Source organism: Molothrus ater, chromosome 6, assembly GCF_012460135.2.
Source record: "Molothrus ater isolate BHLD 08-10-18 breed brown headed cowbird chromosome 6, BPBGC_Mater_1.1, whole genome shotgun sequence".
In the NCBI taxonomy this organism is placed as follows: Eukaryota; Metazoa; Chordata; class Aves; order Passeriformes; family Icteridae; genus Molothrus; species Molothrus ater.
Window position 1 is genome coordinate 14,423,704 of NC_050483.2, and position 24,296 is coordinate 14,447,999.

The window sequence follows — 24,296 nt, forward strand, 5'->3', positions numbered from 1 at the left end:
CTTTTCTTGGGCGTCACTGGATTTCAGTCAAAAAAATAGCTTAAGGGGAGCAGAGACATTTCCCATAACCTGGAGCAGGACAGATACTCTGTAGTGTAATGTATCTCAGAATGGAACAATTTACAACAAGAATCTAAACCCTAACCCAATGGACAAGGACGTAGATGTTTATCACCTGGCACTCCTGAACCTGATACTTCACAGTGTAACAGCTTAGCCACTGCAGGGACGGGAGTGCTGTGCTTTGCTACAACCCAGTTCACAGCCTGAAGACCCACATCCTTGCAGTACAGGGCAGCTCAAGTGCCTTCTCTGCTGGCGGCAAGTAGCCCCGGCCATCACCTTTTTGGTTTTTACAAAACAAGGAAAATGACTCCTGTAAGTTGGGGCACAGGCACCTGGCACTTTGCCCAGGGACTTGGAACAAAGCATTGCCTTCAAAAGTGACCTAAGGAACCTTTCCCTCCAAGAGCTCACACACTCTGGACTGTAGAGGATATTTTGAGTCTTACACTGTTTCACATTCTCTCCAAACCAACATTTCTGCAAAACATGAAGGACAATGAGGACAAAAAATGCATTTCTGCAAAACATGAGGACAGTTGCAAGAAGGCAGGTGGTGGAGGGATTCTTTAGAACATCTCAGAGTGCAGCCCCTGGTGTCCAGCAAGGAGGACAGCAGCAGTGACAACAATGCTGGAGCTGAGATAAAGCTGCAGCTTGAGGCTCCAGCAGGGAACAGCCTGAGCCCTGCTTTCCTGAATTATTGTATTTGTGGGGCAGGAAGGAGTGATGAATCTGACTCCATGTTCTCAGAAGGCTAATTTACTATTTTATGTTCCTATATTATATTAAAGAATACTAAACTAAACTATACTAAAGAATACAGAAAGGATACTTACAGAAGGCTGAAAAGATAATAATGAAAACTCATGACTTTTTCCAAAGTCTTGACACAGCTTGATCATAATTTGCCAATAAGTCAAAACAGTCCACATAAAACCAATGAAACAATCACCAGCTGGATAAGCAATCTCCAAACACATTCCACATGTGACCACAACACAGGAGAAACAAATAAGGTAAGAATTAATTTTCCTTTTTCTCTGAGGCTTCTCAGCTTCCCAGGAGAAACTCCTGGGCAAAGGGATTTTTCAGAAAATGTGAATGTGACACCATATCTTCTTGGCCTGCACTCCAGGTCATGACCCTTGGCTCACAGAAATGAGCTGCAGCCAACACTGCTGCTTTCACAATACAGAGAGGCAAAGCACGGAGGAGGGTTTGAACAGAGCATTTCCTCCTGGCCAAGCAAGAAACACTGGCAGCACATGCCCACTGGGGAACACATTGAGGGGGCCTGGAGACCATGTCTTGGTTTGTGCATTCTGATGCAGTTAAGATAAAAAGCAACTCCATGCTGGTTGCCCTGTAACTGTAAATATTTATGAATGCAAACTATGTTCCTCAAACATTCCACAATTTTGCAATCTGAGAAAGCAGATGAGGTGAATTTCCACCTCAGCCACAATAATATCTGCAGATATTTCTTAATCTGGGAAAGAACTGTACCTTTTTTATGCTTATGTGTGCAATAATTAATTTCAGGAATTTTGCCAAGTATTGAATATACACCATCAGTGACTTTGGACTTACAGACATGGAGAATGACTGGAAACTTGTCTCCTTTCAAGAAGCAGATTGAAAATGTAGGTATTTATCTGAAGTAAAACTGATTTACCCATAGATTTCTAATAGTGAAATAACATATGATATTTTTTTATTTGATAAAAAGAAAATACCACCAGCAGTTTCTATTTAAAGCTGCTCCAGGCTAAGTCCCCTTTACTTATCTCTGCTTCTCATGGGTTTCTCCCACCACCAGTCACCCACAAAAGCCAAAGCTGAGCTGCAGCTCATCTTCCCCATGAGGCTGGCTGAGCTGTCAGTGATGTGCTCAGCTGGCTGACAGGAGCCTTGCTCAGGCAGTTTCTGTTTCAGTAATTTCTGAACAGAAGACCCCCTCATTTCAGTCCCTTCACCCTACCCATGTGAGATGAAAACAAACTCATCCAGAATAGGAAACATTAATTTTCCAACTCTTCTTCAGAGAGTACATTCTCACTCTTTATTGACAGCCAAGTTGGTTGAAATTATAAACACAAGCTCACATCAGACACAAAATCTGAACACACACTTCCCATTATGTTACCTGTATGACCCTTCTGACATGATTTTTTTTTAAAAAAGCTCTAACTGGAATTATGATTTACTGTAAAAAAAAAAAAAGGCTCCAACCTTCAGTTAACCAAGTGTACAAAACCCCCACAGAAGTAAGAAAGAGACTGATGTGCGCACAAAATACACCAAGCAAATAGAGTGGAACCATAGAGAGGTAAGCCAGGCACATTCTCAGAAATCCAGGAATTCCTCTGAGGAAGGCAAGGGGAGCACTCAGCTACACCACCCACTGCATGAACCCGAGGTAGGTAACTGTGGCAGCCCCTGAGGCAGCAGCAGCTCATCTGGCAGGGAACAGAGCAGGCACCAACACCATCTGGTAGGTGCCTGGCTCCCATTCCAAGCCTTACTGTGAGAGCATGGGGTATTCCTGATGGCACAGAGCCTTCTATTTCCAATGGCAGTATGTAAACCCCAGAAGCTTTAAAGTTTGCTTTTTTAGAAATAGTTTTGTATTGGCTTTTCCACAAGCAACACTCTGGCAGGAAGCCTGACATGTGTTGTGACCCTGGAATTTCCCTTCCCCATGTTAAGTAACAAACCCACCACACCCAAGTTTTTCTTGCTGACAAGGTGAAATAGTCTGCAGACTGCATCTCTCAAAAGGCCAAACATTGTACTCAGTCCTATTTTAATTAAAAGCATTTTTCGCAGCATTACAAGTGCTGCAAGTCTACATAAAAAGATTCCTCATAAAGCAGTTTTTTCACATATTTTTACAACAAAATGATCAAATTTTGATTTAATTCCAATTAATGCATTACTTTTTTATTTAAATGATATTTGTGAAAATTGAATATTGACCAGATGCTGTGGCTTTCTGCTTAAAATGAGTCATACAGTGAAGTGGATCAAAACTAGAAGCCTAAAAAGAAACTTGTTCAAAGATGTATTAAAAGCAGAAAGAGTGCTAGTACAAAGCATAGTTATGTAAATGAGATATAAAATCCAAGTGATTCTGTGAATCTTCATATTCAACCAGGTATATAAAAAAACTTCTTTCTTGACAGCATTCATCTAAAAATACTTATGTAAACCTTCAGCTTTTAAAAATATTATTAAAATAAGTCATCTCACTTTCCAAAATGTCAGAATTAATTGTGGAATTACCAAAGTTGACCTGACTTCAAGAAAACCTTTTGACACTGTTTCCCACAACATTCTCCTGGAGAAATGGGCTGCACATGGCTTGGACACGTGGACTGTTCACCAACCAAAAAACTGGCTGGATGGCCAGGCCCAGAGAGTGGTGGAAAATGGAGTCAAATCCAGCTGGTGGCCAGCCCCAAGTGGTGCTCCCCAGGGCTTGGTGCTGGGCCCAGTTCTGTTTAATCGCTTTCTCAGTGATCTGGATGAGGGGATGGAGGCAGCCTCAGTCAGCTGCAGACACACCAGGCTGGCTGGCAGTGCAGATCTGCTGGAGGGCAGGAAGGCTCTGCAGAGGGATCTGGACAGGCCGCATCCATGGCTGAGGCCGGCTGGGTGAGGGTCAGCCAGGCCAAGGGCCGGGGCCTGTCCTTGGGGCACAACAGCCCCAGACAGGGCCACAGGCTGGGGCACAGGGGCTGGGACCCTGCTGGGCAGAAAACGACCTGGGGGTGCTGCTGACAGCAGCTGGACATGAGCCAGCAGGGCCCAGGGGGCCAAGAAGGCCCAGGGCATCCTGGCCTGGATCAGCCATAGTGCGGCCAGCAGGACCAGGCAGGGATTGTCCCCCTGTGCTGGTGAGGCCACACCTTGAATCCTGTGTCCAGCTCTGGGCCCCTCACTGCAAGAAAGACATTGAGGGGCTGGAGTGAGTCCAGAGAAGGGAAATGGGGCTGGTGGAGGGTCTGGGGCACAAATCCTGTGAGGAGAGGCTGAAGGAGCTGGGGGTGTTTGGCCTGGAAAAAAGGAGGTTCAGGGGAGACCTCACCCCTCTCTGCAACTGCCTGGAAGGAGGCTGGAGCCAGGTGGGGCTGGGTTTCTTTTGCCCAAGTAACAAGGATAGGACAAGAAGAAATGGCCTCAAGTTGCTCCAGGAGAACTTTTGATTGGATATCAGAAAACATTTTTTCACCAAAAGCATTGTCCAGTACTGGAAGAGGCTGTCCAGGGAAGTGGTGGAGTCACCATCCCTGGAGGCATTTAGAAGCCATGTAGATGTGGCACTTTGGGACATGGCTCAGTGGTGGATTTGGCAGTGGTTGGAGGCTAATGGTTGGAGGGTTGGATCTTCAGGGACTTTTGCAACTTAAACAACTCTGATTCTAATGCACTGTCCCAAGGGTTGTTAGAGTATCACAACTGATGTCTATGGTCACAGTGCACAAACAGGTATGGGCAATTTAGAAATATTGTTTTTGTAGTTTAACAGCAAGTTATTTAACAAGTTTGTCTGTTAATCAGCATTTTGTAACCATAAATCCACTACTTAAAAATATTACTCTCCCATTTTAAGAGTTGGTTTGATTAACATATTTCAAATAGGCAAGGCCTGTCTGTATAATTCAAGAAGGGGAAAAAACCAATGGGTACCATAACAGACACTTCTACAGCAAGAGTAAAGATAAATGTAATTTACAGGAAAGTTAAACAAGTATAGGCTTAGATACTTCCCAGGAATTTCTCATGTTTACAAACAAAAAAAGCAAAAAAATTTTATACATCATAATTTAATACTTAGGGGCTCATATCCCTGAACACTTAAGTTATAGACTCAGAAAATAAATTCAGCAATTTTCATCTTGGAAATCTGTAAGCTTAATTTCAAGATAAATACTGGCTTGTTTTGATCTATAGTCTGCAGTTCAAAAGTCTTCTCCAAAGGAATAAGGAAGAACTGTCATCACTTCCAGGTCAGATACCTGCCAGATGGAGACTGGCTCAGTATAACTGAACTTTTAGACTGGAGTTTGTTATTTTTAAGGGCCCGTGAAATTTAAGAGGCACTTGAATATACAGTCATTACAGTATAAAATGGTCCCAGAGTTCTCCCAAGTTATTTTCTATGCTTGCTGAGACCACAAAAACCGGTCACACCTTTCCAACATGGACTGAATCAGCGCTCTGCAAACAAAGCAAAGGGAACAAAAAAGGTCAAACAGTAAAAAAACTAACAGAAAGAACAGAGAACTAACTAACAAACAAACTAACTAAAAGAAAGAACAACTTGCTTTTTAAAGAGAAGTTTGTAAAAAATATGATTGCATTTCAGAAGTAACATCCTGACATCACCATTCACCTTTGAAAGGAGAAGGAGAGATCACAGTCTGTAGAGGTCTCAGCAGGACAGATCTCTTTCAGACAGACAATCTCCTTCATATACACCTTGAATGTATGATTTTGTTTCCTCATTTTCAAATTTAAAATGCCTACATTGCAAATCACTTAAATAATAGGAAAGCTTTCAGATGAGTCTAAACTGAAGGTAAAAATGTGAAGCATTGTATCTTCTTGTTAGCCACAAAGGAAGTTTAAAGCACAGAGGAGATCCAAAAAGAATAGTGTGGATCTTCTGCTGACACATCTCTTACCTCTGCCTCTTCTCAGCAATTCTCAGTATCTCACAGACACCAGTAAACCTCTCAGACAATTCTAGTGTCAAGCCACACTCCTGCAAGAGAGGCAAGGCTCGATTTGGGCCGATGGCCTTGGCCAGCAGCAGAGCGACGTTTTCCACAGTGATGCAGTCTGGGCAGCTCGGGCCTCCATTGCTGACAGCGTTCCCGTTCTGTGGGCTGTGCTGGTGGGAAGCTGTGCTGTGATTCTGTGCAAGATGCAGAACAAACTTCCATTCTTCTATGGTCTCTGGAATGGAACCTAGATGTAAAATGAGTTTGTTACATTATTTGTAAAGCAGGGATTATTCTAAGACTACTATTTAAACTAAATCTGTACTTAAAAGGGAAGCTAGCTATTCTGTTTTACTCTGAAATTTTAGGAAACCAAGCAAATTGTACATAGAAATGTACTGCCCTAACTCAGTGTAAAGATTTAGTGGTGAACATACATGGCTTCACAATAGTTCAGTATTCAAGGCTTTGGATTAAGTCAAGAGACAAAGTTTTGTCCATCTTAGGGCCAGAGAAAATTTTCTTACAAGTTCTGTCTTGTGGTACAATGCTTCACTCACCCTAACTCTGGGTGTCTGCACATGTAGTGGGGGAGTTTTGTGCTGTGCAGGAAGGCTTCCTACTCCTCTGTCTACAACACCAAGGTTAACTTTTACTCCCAACTGATAAATAAATCAAGATTCTTTAACTTGTAAGCATTTTCTAGCACAACTGATTTCACAAAGCACAGCATGAAGTTACAAGAGTATAATGCCATTTATGTGTTTCAAATATGCTGTACTACACACAGGGCTACAAAAACACTTCAAAAGATAAAAGTTGAATTCAGCTTTGGGCAAACCGTTATGTAAGGGCAGTTCCTACATTACAGAAGTATGTTTGTACAGTTTAAGAACTACTAACCATCTTCTCCATTCAACAGGCTCAAATCATCCAAATAAACAATATTAGCAAAGGCTTCTATTCTTCTATCCAGCTCCAGACAGAGAAAAAGATATCCAGGCCAAAATCTAGAATAAGAGAGTAAAGATTTCTAGGAATCAAATACTCAGTTCAAACCAAAGTCAAGAATAATCCCATCAGTAAAGACAAAAGCAACTAAATTTAATGAATGTCAGAAACAGAGAGGAATACCTCCCATTTGATACACTAAATTGGACATTGAATATTCACCCTCAAAAAAGGAAAGGTTTTTAAAAAAACCCTGTCCAAACATGAAGCAGATAGGTCATTTACATTTGTATCTTCTCAGGGTCAGAATACCTAATAACCAAGTATCTAGAATTACCAAGTTTTCTCCTTACCCATGTGATTTACAGATGTCAGCCATCTTCTCTTTCATAACAAAATCAGCTGGGAGTTTAATCAAGAGCAGAATGAGCTGGCTGTAGCCCCAAGTAAACAAATGTGATCTTGGCCTAGAAGATAAGAAACCCAGTTTTAAAGCATCATTGATTTTCTTCAGAACATTCTGGCAGATTTATGAAAAGAGAGGAGGATAAATGAATGAAACACCATGTGCAGTCTCAGTAGAGCAGTCACTCTGGAAGGCATTGCAAATTTAAGTTATTCAATCCTTTGGTTGTTTCTGCTGAACACTGCAAAATGGTCAAAGGAGTCAATGATCCAAAACTTTCACACAAAATCTTACCCAAACCCAGACCTGTTAAGCCTTTCTGTTGCACTCAGGAACTTGAATGAAACCCACTTTACCTGGGATTTCCTTCCTCATCCACAGTGTTTGCCCTTTGTGGAGCATCATGAGAAACTGCCAAGCACAACCAATCCAACCGTACAGATTCTGGCTGCAGAAGAGACCTAAGGAGAAACGGCCTGGAAAACAAAGCAGACACTAAAAAAAAAATCCTACCAGTTTTAAATGTACCAGATATGGAGAAGCAGAGATTGTGTGTGGACAAATAAACATTAAAAAAAAAAAAAAAGGGTTGGGGGGGAGTGGTATAAACTTAAGTGTGGAAAAGCCTAAAATAATTTGTCTCTATAAAATGAGGCAACCACAGAAAATCAAGTTTGCAGGTTGACTTCCCACATGTTTGGTTTGGAGTTTTTTTCAGGTTTGTGGGGGTTTTTTTGTTTGGTTTGCTTGGAGCTTTTTAAAAGTGACCTAATCCTGGTACACTGAACTACAGACATAGGAACAAAAAAAAAAAAAAACAACCAATTCCATTAAAAGTGTTATTTAGTAAATCCCTTTTAAAACTAGATACTAACCTAACAAAAACTTCAGTCTAAGGCCAGTTACAACTGCCAGAATTATTTGGAACCTAATGCTTAAGAACATCAAGCAGACAGATACAGAAACGCAAAAAGAATGTCCCCAAAAGCTAAAACAAAAAATAACCCAACACAGCTACATGAAGAGAGCAGACAGATGAAAAGGATTATACATTCCCCTCACCTTTTGTCCTCTGGCTTGGATTTCACCAGACTATCTAAATATGCTAAAAAGTGAGCTGGATCATTCCTGCAAAGCTGTTTAATATCAGAAGGTAAAATAGAGGGGTGGAACTTGATCAAGGTACGAAGAGCTGTTTCCCCAAATTTTTCATAAAGCCTGGAGAAAAAAAGAGAATAAAACCTATTCTCAGTACCAAACAGCAAAATAAATTTTGCAACATCTCCTCTAAGTTCAAAATAGTACTGAAAGGTGATCTCTCTAGGAGAGTCCAGGAATCTTCATGACATGGTAAATGAAGCAATTCCCACCAGGAAGTTCAGAAGATTTGGGTACAAACCTTTGAGCATGTGCCAGCAACAGTGGGCTGTCAGCCCATGGCCCCAGGTCATGCAGCAGCTTCAGTATTTTCAACATATCTTCACTTTCCATTGCTAAAGCAACTGGACTGTGACAAGTTATTTCTGAAATAAATCAGCACACAAGTTACAAGATTTGGGCATTTTTTTTTCCTTAACCTGTCCTGGCCCTCCTTTCATCCTTCTGCTGAACAACAGCTTATCACTGCTTTCATGGGAAGTTCAACACCCACCTCAATCCCAATGAAATGCAGGTATTAATGTCCAGGCACAAGTGCAGTCCAACTAAGGACAAACTGGGAATGCATACACTACTTTCACTTCTAGGGCTCTCAGAATCCAAACAGTGAAGAGATTCCCAGAAACACAAACACCAAGCACCAACACTCAAAGAAAGATTCTGTGGTTTAACTGCTCTCAGCTGGAGCAGAATCAATACTAAGACTTTAATTCACTCTTAAAAGAAATACATAAGGCAGAAGCTGAGTGCAGAGAACAGAAAAGTTCTGTTTTGCAATATCATCATGAAGCTTTGGTTCAATTAAACTGAAGGGGCATCAAAAAGATCAGAAAGTATTTCTGTGGAACAGGGAAGTGTGAAGTGATCACAAGCCACTCATCTACTCCATTCAGTTTTGTTTCATATTAATCACATTCCTTTACAGGCCAAATCTTCCAGTGCAAATGCTGAAGCCCCTCCTCTCCCTTCTGCCTTGTTTCTACAGACTTTTGATTCTAATTTGATGCTTTTGCTCTTAGAAGCTCATATGTTTGTAAACAGGCTGGGATCACTACAGTGTTCCATTAACAAGGTCCACACAACAGGTTTAAAGTTGCAGAGTGGGAGGAGAACAATCTCTCTCCAAGGAGCCAACAATTCTTTTTAAGAAATCACAGGTTATTCTGAGTTGAAAGGGATCCACAATGATCATCAAGTCCAGCTCTTAAGTGAATGGCTTTATTGAATGATTAATTGCATGCAGGGCTTGAACCCACAATGCTGGGATTATTAGCACTATGTTCTAACCAGCTGAGCTAAGTTCTTCCTAAGGGAAGTATTTGGGAGAAAAAAAAAAAAAAAAAAATCAACCAAACAACCCAAAACCAGAACAAAAACTCCCACAGACCAAGCATCCTTCCCCTGCCACACTACACTGGCAGAAGGAAAATCTGCAGACACAATTATGAGAGTCTTCAAAGTTTGGTGGGTTTTTTTCCTCCTAAACAGTCTTATTTTCAGTTTAAGAAGCAATACAACGTTCATCATTTACCTTTCAATCCTGCAATGTATGTTTCCCATATATTAGGGCTGGTGGCACAGGTGGTTATAATACACTGCTTTACTCTCTTTAAATCCAAAAGGAAGAAGTAGCTTTGCATAAACCTACAAGCCAAGGTCCCTGAAGCTGCTGGTGGCAGATTTCCCTCAGAGCTCTCCTCAGCCTCAGCACTCCCAGCAGAAAAGACACGCAGCTCAAAGCACAGAGTTGTCAGCTCCATGAGATCTTTCAGAACATCAGGTTCAATGGTACATGGAGGAGACACCTGAAAGCCACAGCCCAGAGGCCCAGTCACATCAGTACCATTTTCACACATGGATTTGCTCGCACAGGTTTCGGTGTTTTCCTTTGCAATGCAGTCTTCCAAAATACCGCTCTGCTCCTTGTCTACTGGGTCTCTGTCAGCTGGAGCCATTTGCAGGTTTTCCTCCACAACTGCCCTCTGATTTTCAGCACACACAGTCTTGTTTTTCTTAAGAGACAAAGCAGAATGCTCCTGGCTGAATTTTTCTTCTAGACGGACAAGCCATTCCTGTAAGACCCTCCTCATAGACTGAGGTTCTAACAAAACCAGGGGATCCTGGAGCTTGGCTCTGCAGCATAAAAAACAAGTTTGCTAAGTTTAACAATTATAAGATGCCCCAAGTGAAGTTTCAAATATGCTTTGTGTAACTATACTCCTACACTTGACTTGGACTCAGTTTTTTTTGTGATTTTGAGTGCATCAAACAGAATTTAGGCTACTTCACACTGTCTACATTTGAGCTCCCTAGGATTTCTTTCAGAATGAATTTTTATTTGTGATTTTGATTTTTTTAAACTATGCATGTACTTAAATAATGCTAGAAGAACTTTTAGTGAGTTTTGCTTGGTTTTAAAAAGAGGAATCAAATTATTCACCTTGAGATCCCTTCAGGTTATGTTAACAGACATTTAGAGCATCACTCTTACATGCATGTAAAACAAATTAAAATAAATATTTTGAAAAACCAATAATTTTTTTCTGCCAAAGGCCTACATATCTATACAGTAAAAAGTTTCTCTGCTTACATAGCTTCTGCTGTTGCAGCCTTGAGATCTCTCATATGGTCCTCCTCAGGAAGCTGGCAGTTCTGGGGTTCTGACCTAGAAAAGCACATTCATTTCAGTCTTATCTGAAGTACTAACTTCAATAATTTAAGTGAGGATTTCCTGAAAAATTTCCTCAACACTAATTCCTTTATTTAATACAAAGCTATCACTTGTAAGAAGGAACAGCTCAACAGAAATTATGGATAAACTGGGCATGAAGAGCAACAGATACTACTATTTTGGTGGCTTTCTATTACTGCTTCTACTCCAGCTACAGTAGATTCCTGCAGGTACTGAACAAAAAACAGTACCACGCCACTGTATGAAAGTTAGTCCAAAGTGGTAAATAAGCACTGGAATATGAAATTACTTAGCTCTGTGCTCATTGCTTCATCAGCTCTAAAAAAGGAGTTGGGAGAACCACTGAAACCCACCACAGGAATGAAGGCGGCTGGAAAAACCTAATGCCAAGTTCCTCATTCTGCTTGAAAGAATTTTTTCTATCCTCAGGACATCCAGCAAATGCTGGACAACTGCTAAGAAAATGTGTTTTTGCACTCACTCTTTTTCTTCCTGGGGAGATGCTACTGGATTAAGAGTTAGTTCTGGCAGCTGCTCATCATCCTTTGCTTCATGCTTCCCTCTAGATTCAGGACTTATATGAAGCGTGCCAATCTTTTCCGTGGTTTTGCGTACAAAGCTGGAAACACTAGGAATCACAAGTTCAAACATTTAACATCAGAAGTTCAGGAGCAAACAAACCAAGCACTCTTTTCATTCAAACCATCATTTCAGAGACTTTATAATCTGAAGAACTCTTGAGAAAAGGATGAGAGCAGTGATGACCAACAGGAACAAAACCTACTAAGGACCTGCTCAAAATTTGTACCCCAGTCATGCTCATGTTTTCATCACAGAAACCTGAAATGTTTAACACTCCTGCTGGAGAAGCAGGATCACATACCAACATTAGCCATAGATTTTTGACATGTATTTGTGATTTGTATGCAAATAAATGCAGAATGGTTACATTTTAGCTTTTGCATTTTAAAGCTTTTAAACATAAAGCATCTTTAGGAAATTATGTCACTCTTGGTGGTAAAAAACCACTTTACAATGCTTCAAATTAATTCTTCAGATTACAAAGCTCACCAACAACGTCCTTTTCACTCAGTAGTCCCTATTCCTTTAGGTATTTTATTGAAGACAAAGCTCAATGAACATACCAGAACTCAAACTCAATTATTTCTACCACTGCCACAAAGAGAACTATGTCAACCAGATTTGGACAGAAAAATAAGCTTCCTGCTCTAGGGAAAAAAAAATCCCAACTAAACATAATTAACTGTAAATATGATAGTATTTTATTTAATGATTAATTGCATGCAGTGAATACTTGAAAATGTAGCTTTCACTGTTAGCAGAAACACTTATTACTAGTAAAGTCCTCAAGGCTGCTTATGGTTTAGAAAGAATTCAAAACATTGCATGTACTTCTGATGTTTATTCTGAGCCCCTCACACTGCTGATAGCAGCAGCAATTCTCTGTTGCAGGATACAAATTACATACTGAAGTGATCAAGGGAAGGCTGTACAATTTTTCAGACCATTGCCAGGCCAGAGACATTTTAGCTAAGTAATTAACATACAGCACTTTCATAGAAATTTTAAGTGAAATATATAACACCATCACCTTTGTATTTGTATACCCACCCCCTTATCCTCCATTTTTCTTAAAAAGAGTTTTAAAACACCAATGTGATTTATAAAAAAAAATGGATACAGATCTAATTGCAGCAGGCATGAGCTACCATTATTCCATAAGTGTTTGGGAAACCAATTAGATGCACTGAAAAGTTTATGTGGGCATAGGACAGACCACTTTGCAAGTATGTTTTAGCAATATCTATCTGCTTAGAATATTTTAATGTTTATCCCTATGCAACGTAAGAAGCCTTCCCCCTAAGATACAGGAAGGCAAAATCCCAAACCAATATTCAGTAAGTTCTCCTTTGAATACAAACCACAACCAGAGTTTACAACCAGGGTAACAGTAAATAATCCTAGACATGTAACAATTATTAACTGTTTAAAACCCAGGCTGAAGTCTTGGCTCCACTGAAGTTACCAGCAGCTCTCTGTGTCTTCACTAGAGCCAAGATGAAGATTTAAACTGCCTGGCGAACCTGATTGCATCTCTGGTGCTCCAGTTCAGGTGTTACACGTTTGCAGAACGGAGTATGACCTAAACCACGCAATGCTACAAATCCAGGGGACAGGAGAGGGCAAGATGTAATGGATGAGTGAACCTGCTGCATATTTTACCTTTCTTTGACAGCTTGGAGAGAGACGAGAGGAGATGGGGAACGGAATGACAAAGGAATACTGAATGGGAGAAATGTCTCATTCCGGTCAGCCTCAACCACCACAGATGCATGAGATACGTTCTCTGACAAATGGAATTGAAATAAAAAGTCATGAAACAGTGATCTGGCAAAAAAAAATGGAACAGTGAAACGACCTACAAGTCACTAATTGATTAATGGATAACCTGCCCACTGTACTTTCCTTTTTAATACTCAAGAACTCATGGAGCCAGGTTTCAAGGATCGTTTTACTACTGACTTTGAACCTAGTTAAGTCTGCTTTATTAATAGTGCTTTGGCTTTGCAGCAAGAAAAATAATTATCAAAAACAGTATGAAAGCTATCTCCTAAAATTAGACTTACAGATCATTTAGAGGACAAAACCTTGATTTAATCCACTGAGTTATTTATATATCAAGGAAAATTAAGTATTGTGGCATATATCAATTCACAACTGATGGTAAAATCAGTCCTGACTGTGATTTCCAAAATCTAAATGACATGTGAACAGAGAGACACATAAACCATTATTAAGGTATAACTCACCCTGTTATTGGAAAGAACTTAAAAATCTGAGCCCACAGCTCTCTGGCTTTTGGTAAGAATCAGAAGAAATATAGAATCACTAACTACTTCCTTTTCTTTCCCATATCCCTAACAGTATTTACAGTGTGTTTTGCTCAGTAATTTCCTGTTACAAGCACACACTGTATCTTTAAGTGATGTCAACAAGAAAAAAGGGATCATTTACAGCCAGGATAACACTGCATTTTGCAACAGTAACAGCAGTAACCACAGCGTTGAGAGGAAAAGATGCTGCCCTGTTACAGACAATCTACCATCAGAATTCCTCAACAGTGCCTAAAGGTCACAACTGACTTTACAATTAGCTGTAAATAAGGTTGCTTTTGTTCATCATGCAGACTAGAAACCTAAAAACTCATTACATCTTATGTCACTGTGAGCCTGGAAACACTAAGTCCATTTCTTCCAAATACCAAATCAAATACTCGTGCTTCAAGAAGCATCTAGAACTTCTCTACTTGGAAATAATCAGTGAATTTGTCATCTCTTGTGGAACACACAGAACCTTTCTACTATCTTCTGACATTCAAAAATTAAGTCACCTGAATTTTGACATTTAATGTTGGGAATGATGCACTTTAGAGTTTCCTCGCTTGTTTTTGCAGTGATGTAGGTAAAGAGGCACATGTACACCTAAGTGTATCTTACTGGCATAAGGATACTGGCAGCAAACAAATCTTGTTTGAAGCTCAATTGATACTGGCATGGACAGCTGAAAGAATCTTAGCACTAATGCTCAATTACACATGGAGAGGGTGAAGTTGGAGTGAAGCCCATGCTTGGTAAAGCCCTCTGGACCTTTTGTTTCATTGAGTTTTGTTTGCTTTTAAGCCTGGATTCTGTGGAGCCAGTTTTTCAACCCAATGTTTCAGGAAAGATTTTGGATGGACGGTGGGGTGACTCTTTCAACTCATCAAATTACATGTATTAATTAATTAATAACTTGAAAGTGGAAAGTAAGAGCACAGAGCCAACACAAATTCTTGTAGAACGAACAAACATATTCAACAAACATTTTCATTAAGAAGCATTACCAAGTTCTAGTTGTTCATCTTCATGGTGTGCAGGAAATTCTTTAAGTCTCTCATCTTCTGAGAATGTTTGACTGTGGAGGGAACAGGAGTCTTCATCTGACTGACTGCCCCTTCGACTGATAACACGGTAGATTCCAGAGTCTAAGACACTGAAGCTTTCCTGTCAGACCAAGGAGGGGAGTGAGACATCATGTGAATTGCACTTCCTTGTTCAGCTTTCTGCCATGAACCAACTGTACCCACACAAATAACCTCAGAGCATTTCATAATTCACTGCCTGGAAAACTCCTATTTAACAGAGTACTTCTACCATATCCAGAATGGAAAAGGACACAGATGCCAGCAAATGTGCAGTTCAGTGCCTTTAAAAAGATGCGTGTGCTGCAATTGCTTTTAGGAAAGCAGCCTGTGGAACAACTGGTGTACCCGGTGCAAGGCAAAACCCACCTCAGCCTTAGTCCTGCAGTCAAGACTGCCACTACACCCCTCTGTAGCTGCATACCCAAGAATCTGTCTTTCTGCTGGTCAGCCATACCCAGCTAGCACAATTACAGCCCCCACAAAACTATTTAGTTTCAGGACCAACACACAATTTTTTTCTCATCGTCAGTCTACATGGTTTACTTTCACAGTGGCTAATGAAGAAAAACTTGTCTACCCCATCAAGATGGTATTTACATTACTTGGATTTTTAAACTTTCCTTTTAAACACTGTTGAAGCAAAAGCAGGAGCTGATATTGTATAAACTATGAAACATTTCCCCTTTCTTGAAGAGCAGCTGTATATTTATTAGAAATATGCTGATTTTTTTTAGAGCTTTCTCCTTAAGCTTCTTAGAGTGCAACAATTTTTTTACATAGGGCTAAGATAGCTCTGGGCACTCAGACATTCATTTTCACCATATAAAACTACAGTTATAACCAAGACTATCTTTATTGAAGCACATTAAAACATTAAACAGAGCTGTGGAAAAAGCCATCTTTGTACCAATCCTGGTCCACATCTCAGCCATTAGCCCTAAAATAAGATGGGAAAGAGGCAGAGGTCTGAGCTTACAGAATGCAAGTAGTGGTGTTTCATACCTCTTCACTACACCTAGTTTTAGAATGCAGCATTATGAGATGGAGTAGACAGGGTAGAAATGAAAGCTTCATCTTCCAAGGGAGCAATGGGGTGACTTCAAGCCATACAGATAAAACCTGCAGATCACATTTTTGGCATTACCAATACACATACATGGGATGAAATACTGCTCCTTCTACTGCTGCATGCAGAATCCAGAGGTTCCAACTTTGCAATCAGTTCTTCCAGTTGTGCAGTGAGATCTTGCTGGGTTGAAGCATCCAGCTGAGACTTCAAGTGCTCCAGCTTGTCTAGAGGCAAATTTTTTCTTGCCTAAAAGCGCCCAGTGAAACAGAAGTATTATTATTTCTAATGGACATGTGAAAACAAAAGATACCATATGTGCAGGATGATTTTCATCCTTAAAGTATAACGTTTAAATAACTTTAAAAACTCCAACAAAGTGAATCTCAATGACCATGAAACTTTGTGGGGGGGGGGGGGCAGGAAAGACAGTGAAGTTGCATTGCACATTTACAAGGAGGTATTTACTTACTCTGCAAGAAACAATTGAATTTTGGAAGAGACAAGAGACCCTGGCAGCAAGAGTCCAGAAACCTCTTCTCATCAGACGCTCTATGCAGCGATCAACCAGCAGGAGGGAGAGGTGCACAACCTTCCCATTTGTATGCAGACAGAACAACTCACTCTTGTGAACTGCAATATCCTGAATATCTGCAAAACCACACACAGAGCAATACCTGAAGGACTGAAGGCATTAATCAACACTCTTTACTGTCTCTGAAAGAAGGTGAAAGCATATTCCCACCTGACTGCAAATGAGTGCAAAACATGAGATGCATGGGGAAAACAAACACTGAGGAGTGCTGACCTAGCACCTAATCACTATAGAACACACTGTCAAAACTTTCCAGAGTTGCATTTCTAGAAAACATTCAAAAAATACACTAAATTACCAGAAAGTTTCCTTTTGCCCTGAGATGAAAAATTAAAGCCTAATAAAGATGATAAATACATAACTGCTAGCTTTAAAACAGAAGGAAAATATTCACTGGTAAAAAACAACTTTGGCCTTCCAGAAGTTTTCAAATACAATACTTATGCTGTATGCAAACACTCCCCAACAAAGGTATTGCAAACTTAACACCAAAATGGGGAGAAGGGGAAAGACTGACTGATAGTACCTACTGGAGGACTCTGCTTATAACCAAACACACCACTGTTTATGAGGCTTCACTCGTTTGCCAAATAAATATATTCCCTCTGTGCAATTTAGGCAGGTTTTAGGAAAATAAAAACAACCTTTAAACTTTCAGCAGCCAGATTATCCCTCACAGGACACTGACAAGGAGCCTGAGTAAAGAGGAAAAGATACTGCAGGTTAATCACCTGTATTTTAACTACTGTATTTTATGAGTCACTCTACACCATGTTTTGTTTCTCCAGAAGCATGTTTTCAGATCTATGGAAGGAGGGGTTGGCTGGAGGAGGTACAGAGATGGTTACTATTCAAGGATATACCAGACAGATGACAAGTTTTTTACAAATATTCTGCCACCCAGCTGCAGATATTGAGCTTGAATAGTTTCCATGTTAGGCAAGGACTTCTGGAATGACCAATGTAACAGACAGTGTTACAAAGCAACATTTAAGAAACTTCAGTTTACCTTTAACTTCACTCCAGAGTAAGACTTGAAGGCTTTGGGGAAGAAAAATATAAATGCCTCTTTCTGTCCAGGTCACCACACAGTGCTCACTGCAATTAAAGTATATATTAATGAAGTGACAGTCAATTGTGCTAAAATAGGTAAAATTTTAAAAAATTGTAAAATATGCAGGCATTGCATTGGCTTAAGCACAGCAAGCAAGATGTGGGACAGGTTTAGGAGGATACTTGGGAAATTCTTATGCAAAACCCTGAAGTTGGTAATATAAATTAGGAGAATATATAATTTTTTAAGCCTACTTTATCAACAGGAAGCTATGCTGTCAATACTCACGTCAAATACAGCAGCTTGGAGAAAGATAAAGATTGTGGAGAGCAGCTGGAGCCAGTATAATCAGGATCCTGCCTGCAAAACAAAATTATCATCAACTACAAGCATAACTACAATACCATTACTTTCTAAAATTCTTAATCCTGTGAATACATGGCTGGCTTAAATAAATATAGTCTCATAATAGCAGCATTCATTGTGCTCACAGACATAGCTACAGAACCAAGGTTTTGGCATTTTTGATAATTACTGGCTACACCTCTTAGAGGAGACTGTATTAAGATGACAACTAGGATTAATGTTTGACTGAAGCAGGAATTGATTTAGCCTTTCCAGTCTTAAGGACATCCCAAACAAGTTTAACACTGATAAAACTCATGTTTCTACCTGAGAGTAACAACAGGAAGAGGTGGAGATGAGAGCAGCTGCTTGAACTGATGTGTGCTTTGCACTTCCCCGTCAAAGTTCACCTCCCACATCCTCGAGCCAGGTCGAGCACAGTATATTAATGGCTGCTGATTTCCACTGTTTTTTCCAACAGGGAAGAAACATGCTCCAAATTCTCCATCTCTCTCTTTATTACCAATTTTCCAGAACTTCTCTCTAGAGAGGAAAAATAATTTACTTGTTAAGTAAGGCAGCATTACTAAAAGCTCTAATTAATTTTATGTTTTTCTTAATCCCAGCTGCTGAATTGGTTTTGGTGCTTAAAAAGATCTGTAATGAAAACTACAAAGCCTGCCCAAAGTTTATACAAGAGAGGGTACAGAAATATTCATTAGCTGAAATGGATGCTCAGATCAAAGGGTTTTTTTTCAGCATAACCAGTTGTTCAACCTAGTGATGGGAAGGTGGGAACATTCCCAGAAATCATTTCCAACATGAAATGCTGGGGAGAACAGCAGATGTTGTTTATCTTGATTTCAGTAAAACCTTTGACACTACCCCTCCCAACATCTTCAGAAACAGACTGAGGGAGCATGAGCTAGGTAAAGAGACACTGATGTCATTTCACAAACTGTGTGTGACTCTGAAGTATTTCAGAAATAAAATAGAACTTGCCTCTCAGTATCACATAAATAAGTGCGGGTAAGTGAAGATATCAGCAGCCTTCCATCCAAATAATCAAGCTGAACCACCCGAGAATCTACAGTGGTTATAATCTGGACAGGAAACATCACAAAAGTAGCTGCAGCCTACAGTTAAAAAAGGAAAAAAATGAGAAAACATGCTGGTGGTCTTCAGTTTGAAGTTAACTGTTTCATTATGTTAAAACAGCAAAACTCAGAAAAGACTCACATATGCTATGAATACACAGCATAAGACAGAGCAGTGCCTTCCTTCTCTGTCTTTACAAAGCAAGGCTGCAATGCTCAGAAGCACAGAAATCTAAATCCTCCTTTTCCCAAAACCAATACTGAAGATTAAAGAAAAAGAGTCATATCCTTGTAGCATCCTGATATTTCTTTATAAAGGTTTTTTTTCCTGTAACATTAAGAGAGTGTTTTATTCCTGCTATTGTAAGCTTTGCAATTTTTTTCCAATTCTCCCCATAGGTATGTTGAGCTAGCAATTTTATGGAAACAGACCAGAGGGATTAATTAATACAAAAAACAACTTCTATTGGAATTAGATTGTTCACAAACTCACCTTCTCTGTTACCCTGCCACAAATTATCTACATACTATTTATCCTACCAGTGTCTCAGTTTGCATGGGTGGATGAACAGTCTCAGACAGACTCATGGATAAGGAAACTACTGGGAACTGCATTTGAATTTGCTGTCATTTTCTTAGGAATGTGACTAAGTACATTATCTGAGAAATCCAACAATCCTGTTCCTTTAATAGGCGTGAACAGACACAGATTCCATGGGCCTTGCCCTTTTCTCCTCCTCCTCCCACAGCTGACTTCCCCCCCCCCCGTTTATTTAAATGTAATAATGGTCTTGTTACTTATAAGTCAATTTTCCATCAAAATCTTCCATGAGGGCCAGAAAACACCTAGATGAACACAACTATTCCCAGGTTCTGCTCCTTTTTACTGATTAAAAAGAAAGAACCCAGTAGAATTAAAAGCTAAAGAACACTCAAGGGCTAGAAATCAGGCTGCTATCACTAACAGGCGTCTCCTCTGCACAAAATATAAAGCATGTAGGTTCGATGACCACCTACCATTTATTTTATCTGACCCAGATGTTTTAAAATGAGAGCATCCAGACAAGACCAAGCAAAATCAGAGTCTGGGACTGCTCTTTCTCTGACCAACAGCTGAATTGAGGACTAAAGCAAACAGCTGAACCTGCAACTGGAGTCTAAGGAATCCAATAAGCTCAGAAACACCAAGACCCTTAACTTTGATACTTGTAAATTCCAAGAAGCAGACTGACTAGTTTTTAATTCTGAGCATTTGAAAGCATTTTCAAGTTGCATTACTGAAATAGATAGAATAAGGATGGGGTGAGTTCATGGGTCAGGATTTCTACGGTTGTCTCAAGAGACTGGTTCTTCATCCCAATAGTTAAAGCTACCAGAACTTCATTAGCTGGCAAGTCCTGCTCTGCTCCACTTTGCCAAAATAAACAAAGAGGTTCCAGACATCACCCCCTGTGAATTAAGCTGAATCAAAGTATGCAACATTTACCTTCCCTTGTTTTGATGTGTTAATCTTGATGGCTGATACTTTCCCCACATGATCTCCTACAAAAACTCGAAGGGCAGCTGTATCCCAGCACAGAGCTGTGACTTTTCTGCCCTTATGCTCAGAGGAAACATAAATCCGTTCTGGCTTCCCACGACGTTCCTGATTCAGCTCCCAGACCACTACAAGGCCTTGGCTACAAGAAGTTAAAAGGAGAACACAGGTTGAAAATAAGTCTTCTGATGTTTTATCAGTTAATAAAGTCACATTTTCCCAAAGAAAGAGGGGACCCAAGCAAAGCAGCATGTCTCAGAGCTGGCTCTGTTTGAGGCTGCATGGTTTCAACAAGTGTCACACTTATTTCTGCAGAATAAGTGTCCTTCTTTGCACTGCAATGTATAAGCAGCTTTATAAGGCTATTCTTACAGTTATTACACTTGCAAGTGAGGATGTGGAAAAACATTTAAATGGATTTTAATAAACGCAAATGGAATTAACCATCAATCTCACTCTATCATGTTAATGAAAATGCTTCTTTTTATGCTGAAAGGTCTCAGAAAGACATTTATCATCGTAATTTCACATGCAAGAGCTCTGCCATACATGTTCAGTTAGAGAAATAATACTTAACCCTAGAATGACTACTCCAGGAAAAAAAAATTAAGCAAACTGTCTGTACAGAGAATTATCCTGTAGTGGCCTCTACCAGTTAACCTGGTAAATTAACTCTGAGTTCTCAGTAGCTGTCCACATCTGAAACTTGAAGCTTCTTAAAAATATTAATCCAGTGCTCAGGTTTGTGAGTAGACCACTCACCTGGTGGCAACAGCAACATAGTCTTCATCATGCAAACAACAGGCCACCTGGGAAATGGCACCTTCCTGAAAGCAAGCATGGGAGTATGAGCAGGTGAAACTTGCTCCTGTACTGCCACTACCACTGTGCAGCTTTCATCTTTAAAATATAAACCAAATTCATGCCAACAGATGCTACCACTCTGCTGTGATGTGGCTGGTTTTTACTGTTTGCTTGGGTTTTGTTTGCAAACACTGAGTCTGCTCCAAGATGCAGCTGACAACAGCACAACAACATCAAGAGCAAGGATTGCAGTGCGTTCTCTGATTTGGGAAACACAGAAATCACTCTTCTGTCCTCACACCTTTGGAAGCTGTTTTGACAGAATTACATTTGGTGCTCCCAGCCTTAAAAAACTGGCTGCATTCATGCTATACTGGAAGCAGCAGTGGCTCCTAGGAAATAGCACCTGGCTGTACAAATAACAATCCCTGTTTCATGATCTCTTCCAGCAACAGTAAGTCAGCCTATCTTTTCTTCACTTATCCAGCTATGTCACAGTTTGGACACTCAAACACTGGGAGTTATCACTTTTGAGTTGCTCTGGTTTCATATTCAAAATTTTCTTCTAATCCTTAAATAATTAGGTGACTTTGTTGTTGCTGTTAAAAAGTAAGAATTTGAAAAACAAAGGTCTGACATGCTGAAGTCATATTTTTCACATCTCATGAAATCTAATATACCACATATTCTGGGGATACCCTCCAGAACCGCTGCCTATTTTAAACACAGCAGTCCAAAACTTCACCTTCTTTGGACAACCCAGTAAGCTAAAGGCACCTATTGACTCTTACAATTCATAAACTTGAAATCATGTTTCTTTCCCAGCCCCATTTTTGGAAATTTTAATTTAAAATTTTTATCCTTACCTTGTGAGTGAGAAAGAGTCTTTGCTTCCAACCATCCTTCTGGATAAGGTTCAGTCCTCCTCCTGAGCTGCCTAGAGCCAGCCACCTCTTTGACACATCTATACATGTGCACTGAGGGAATAAAAATCATAATGCATAACCTGGTAAGTTCTGATCACAGCATCTTTTTTTGCATTATTATGGTGGGTTTTTTAAAGGCTTCATTGTTTGCCAGCTGTGTGTGCCACTCCTGAACCACTGGCAGTGAAGATCATGAAACAGCACTTTGCCATTGGAGCAAACAGTGTAAGCTGCTTCAGGCTGTGTTACCCACACAGCTGCATGAAGGAAACACACACAGAGTAACATGGTCCATTATCTGCACTCTTTCTTCCCAAAGTACTCCCCCCACTAAGATAGCATACACACACCCCAAAAAGAGTTAGATTAATCCTATGGCTTAATCAAATAATTAGCCAAATGGGGTCATTATTTCAATTTTTAAAAAATTTAAAAAATAAAAAACCCCATACGCCACAAACTCACCTTAAGACGACTGGAATCCAACCTGAGTGCAGAAAGCAACGGATCCAAACACTCCAACTCTGCCAAGACATGGTTGTAAGAGTCTGGAATTACTGGCACAGAGGCCATGGATGCACACAACTAGTGCTGCTCACTCATGGGTGCATTATAGCTTCAGCTTTTAGCTGTACCTGCCAAAAAGAAAGTTCTTCATTAGCTCTTTTTTTTCATTTGAGCTGGTGTTCAGTGCTTAATGAAACACCAAGTGTTTTCCTACTCAAAAACCATCAGGTTTCAGTTCACCAAAAAGAGGCCCAAGGGCTGGAAAACAAAGGCTTGTGACTCATTTATGAGAAGTTTTTGTTCAAGTTCATTTCTGAAAACTTAATCTATCAGATAATCCACCTGGAAATATTTAAACTGTAGCTATATTTAGATCTACCTGCGGAAAAAAAGTTAACATACACCTTGTTTTCTGGAAAAATGCACTTTTCCCCACAGCATGCGATCTTGATTTGAAACTAGCTCTCCCAAGGAAAATATTTAGCATTGGCATTTTATAACTACATCATATCCTCTCCCAAAAGTAAATTTAAGGAGCATTATTTTCAAGTTATACTAAATTTAGAATTAGCTGTATTTGTGCATTTTGATGCAATTATAAGCTACCCTCTCCACTGAATGTCGTTTCCCGCATTCAAGAGATAACACAGAGTGAAAACCAACAATTAAGTAACTACTGAAATTGCAATCTCATATTTTTCCTAAGCAGCACATACTTTAAAATAACTTCTTCTTGAGTTTAAAGTTTAAACCTGTAAGTTGCTTAACAAAACGCTAAACCTGTTACACTGCACAGGCAAGTCCGTGAATTTCTAAGTACCCTTTAGGAAGCAGTCCCATAAATTAAGGAACTCCGTCCCAGAAAAGCCGTCATGGGGGGAATTTACATTTCCTCTAAAGGAAAGCGAGCGGTCACTCTCACCAGAACCTAGTAAAAGGGAAGAGGCACATTTATCCAACGAAACTAAAAGTTATTGCTTGCAAATTCTCAAAGCGTCTTAAAAACCTTAATGGCCACTTCTGCCCTGCTCATCCCGCCGGTGTGGCCTGAGCTGCCGGCCGGGGCTGAGCCGCGACACCGCGGGACTCTGCCTGCCGCACCCGGAGCAAGGCGAAGGATCGCAAAGGACAGAGGCACCCCCCAAACCCCTTCAGAAACCGCGGGGAGGAGACGGGAGCCGAGCCCCGGCGGGGCACGGGAACCACGGCTCGCTCCTTCTCCCTGCCGCTCCCGGGGCCGCTCCCTCACCGCTCTCCCGGAGCCGCTCCCGGTGCCCCTCCGCGCTCTCCCGGTGCCGCCTCCAAACAGCGCGCCCACGTGACCCGCGGGAGGGCGGGGCGGGAGCGCGCGCCCGCTCCGCGCCGCATCACGCGCCGC

The 24,296-nt window shown here is 40.5% G+C and overlaps 1 protein-coding gene across 1 annotated transcript; it reads right to left on the minus strand.

Annotated features, from left to right (window-relative positions):
• Positions 1-2,855: 2,855 nt before the first annotated feature.
• Positions 2,856-24,273, minus strand: HPS5 (HPS5 biogenesis of lysosomal organelles complex 2 subunit 2). Its single transcript, XM_036384816.2, has 23 exons — positions 23,739-24,273; positions 22,877-23,046; positions 22,352-22,462; positions 21,444-21,508; positions 20,631-20,823; positions 19,050-19,183; positions 18,375-18,590; positions 17,991-18,062; positions 17,658-17,746; positions 16,526-16,704; positions 16,144-16,302; positions 14,907-15,066; positions 13,247-13,370; positions 11,484-11,630; positions 10,901-10,975; positions 9,842-10,443; positions 8,552-8,675; positions 8,215-8,370; positions 7,509-7,628; positions 7,100-7,213; positions 6,699-6,805; positions 5,757-6,042; positions 2,856-5,289 (listed from the first exon to the last, which is right to left on the minus strand). Exons 2-23 carry the CDS (start codon positions 22,982-22,984, stop codon positions 5,229-5,231), a joined length of 3,402 nt encoding a protein of 1,133 aa, XP_036240709.1. The 5' UTR covers positions 22,985-23,046; positions 23,739-24,273; the 3' UTR covers positions 2,856-5,228.
• Between the last annotated feature and the right edge of the window lie 23 nt (positions 24,274-24,296).

Excerpts from the sequence above, each read along its gene's own strand:
- HPS5 (XM_036384816.2), bottom strand. The coding sequence starts at position 22,984 with ATGGCCTCTGTGCCAGTAATTCCAGACTCTTACAACCATGTCTTGGCA. Across the intron at positions 13,371-14,906 it reads AGATGAACAACTAGAACTTG|AGAACGTATCTCATGCATCT; the intron begins GTAATGCTTCTT and ends TCCATTTGTCAG. Across the intron at positions 10,976-11,483 it reads TCTCCCCAGGAAGAAAAAGA|GTCAGAACCCCAGAACTGCC; the intron begins GTGAGTGCAAAA and ends GTGCTTTTCTAG.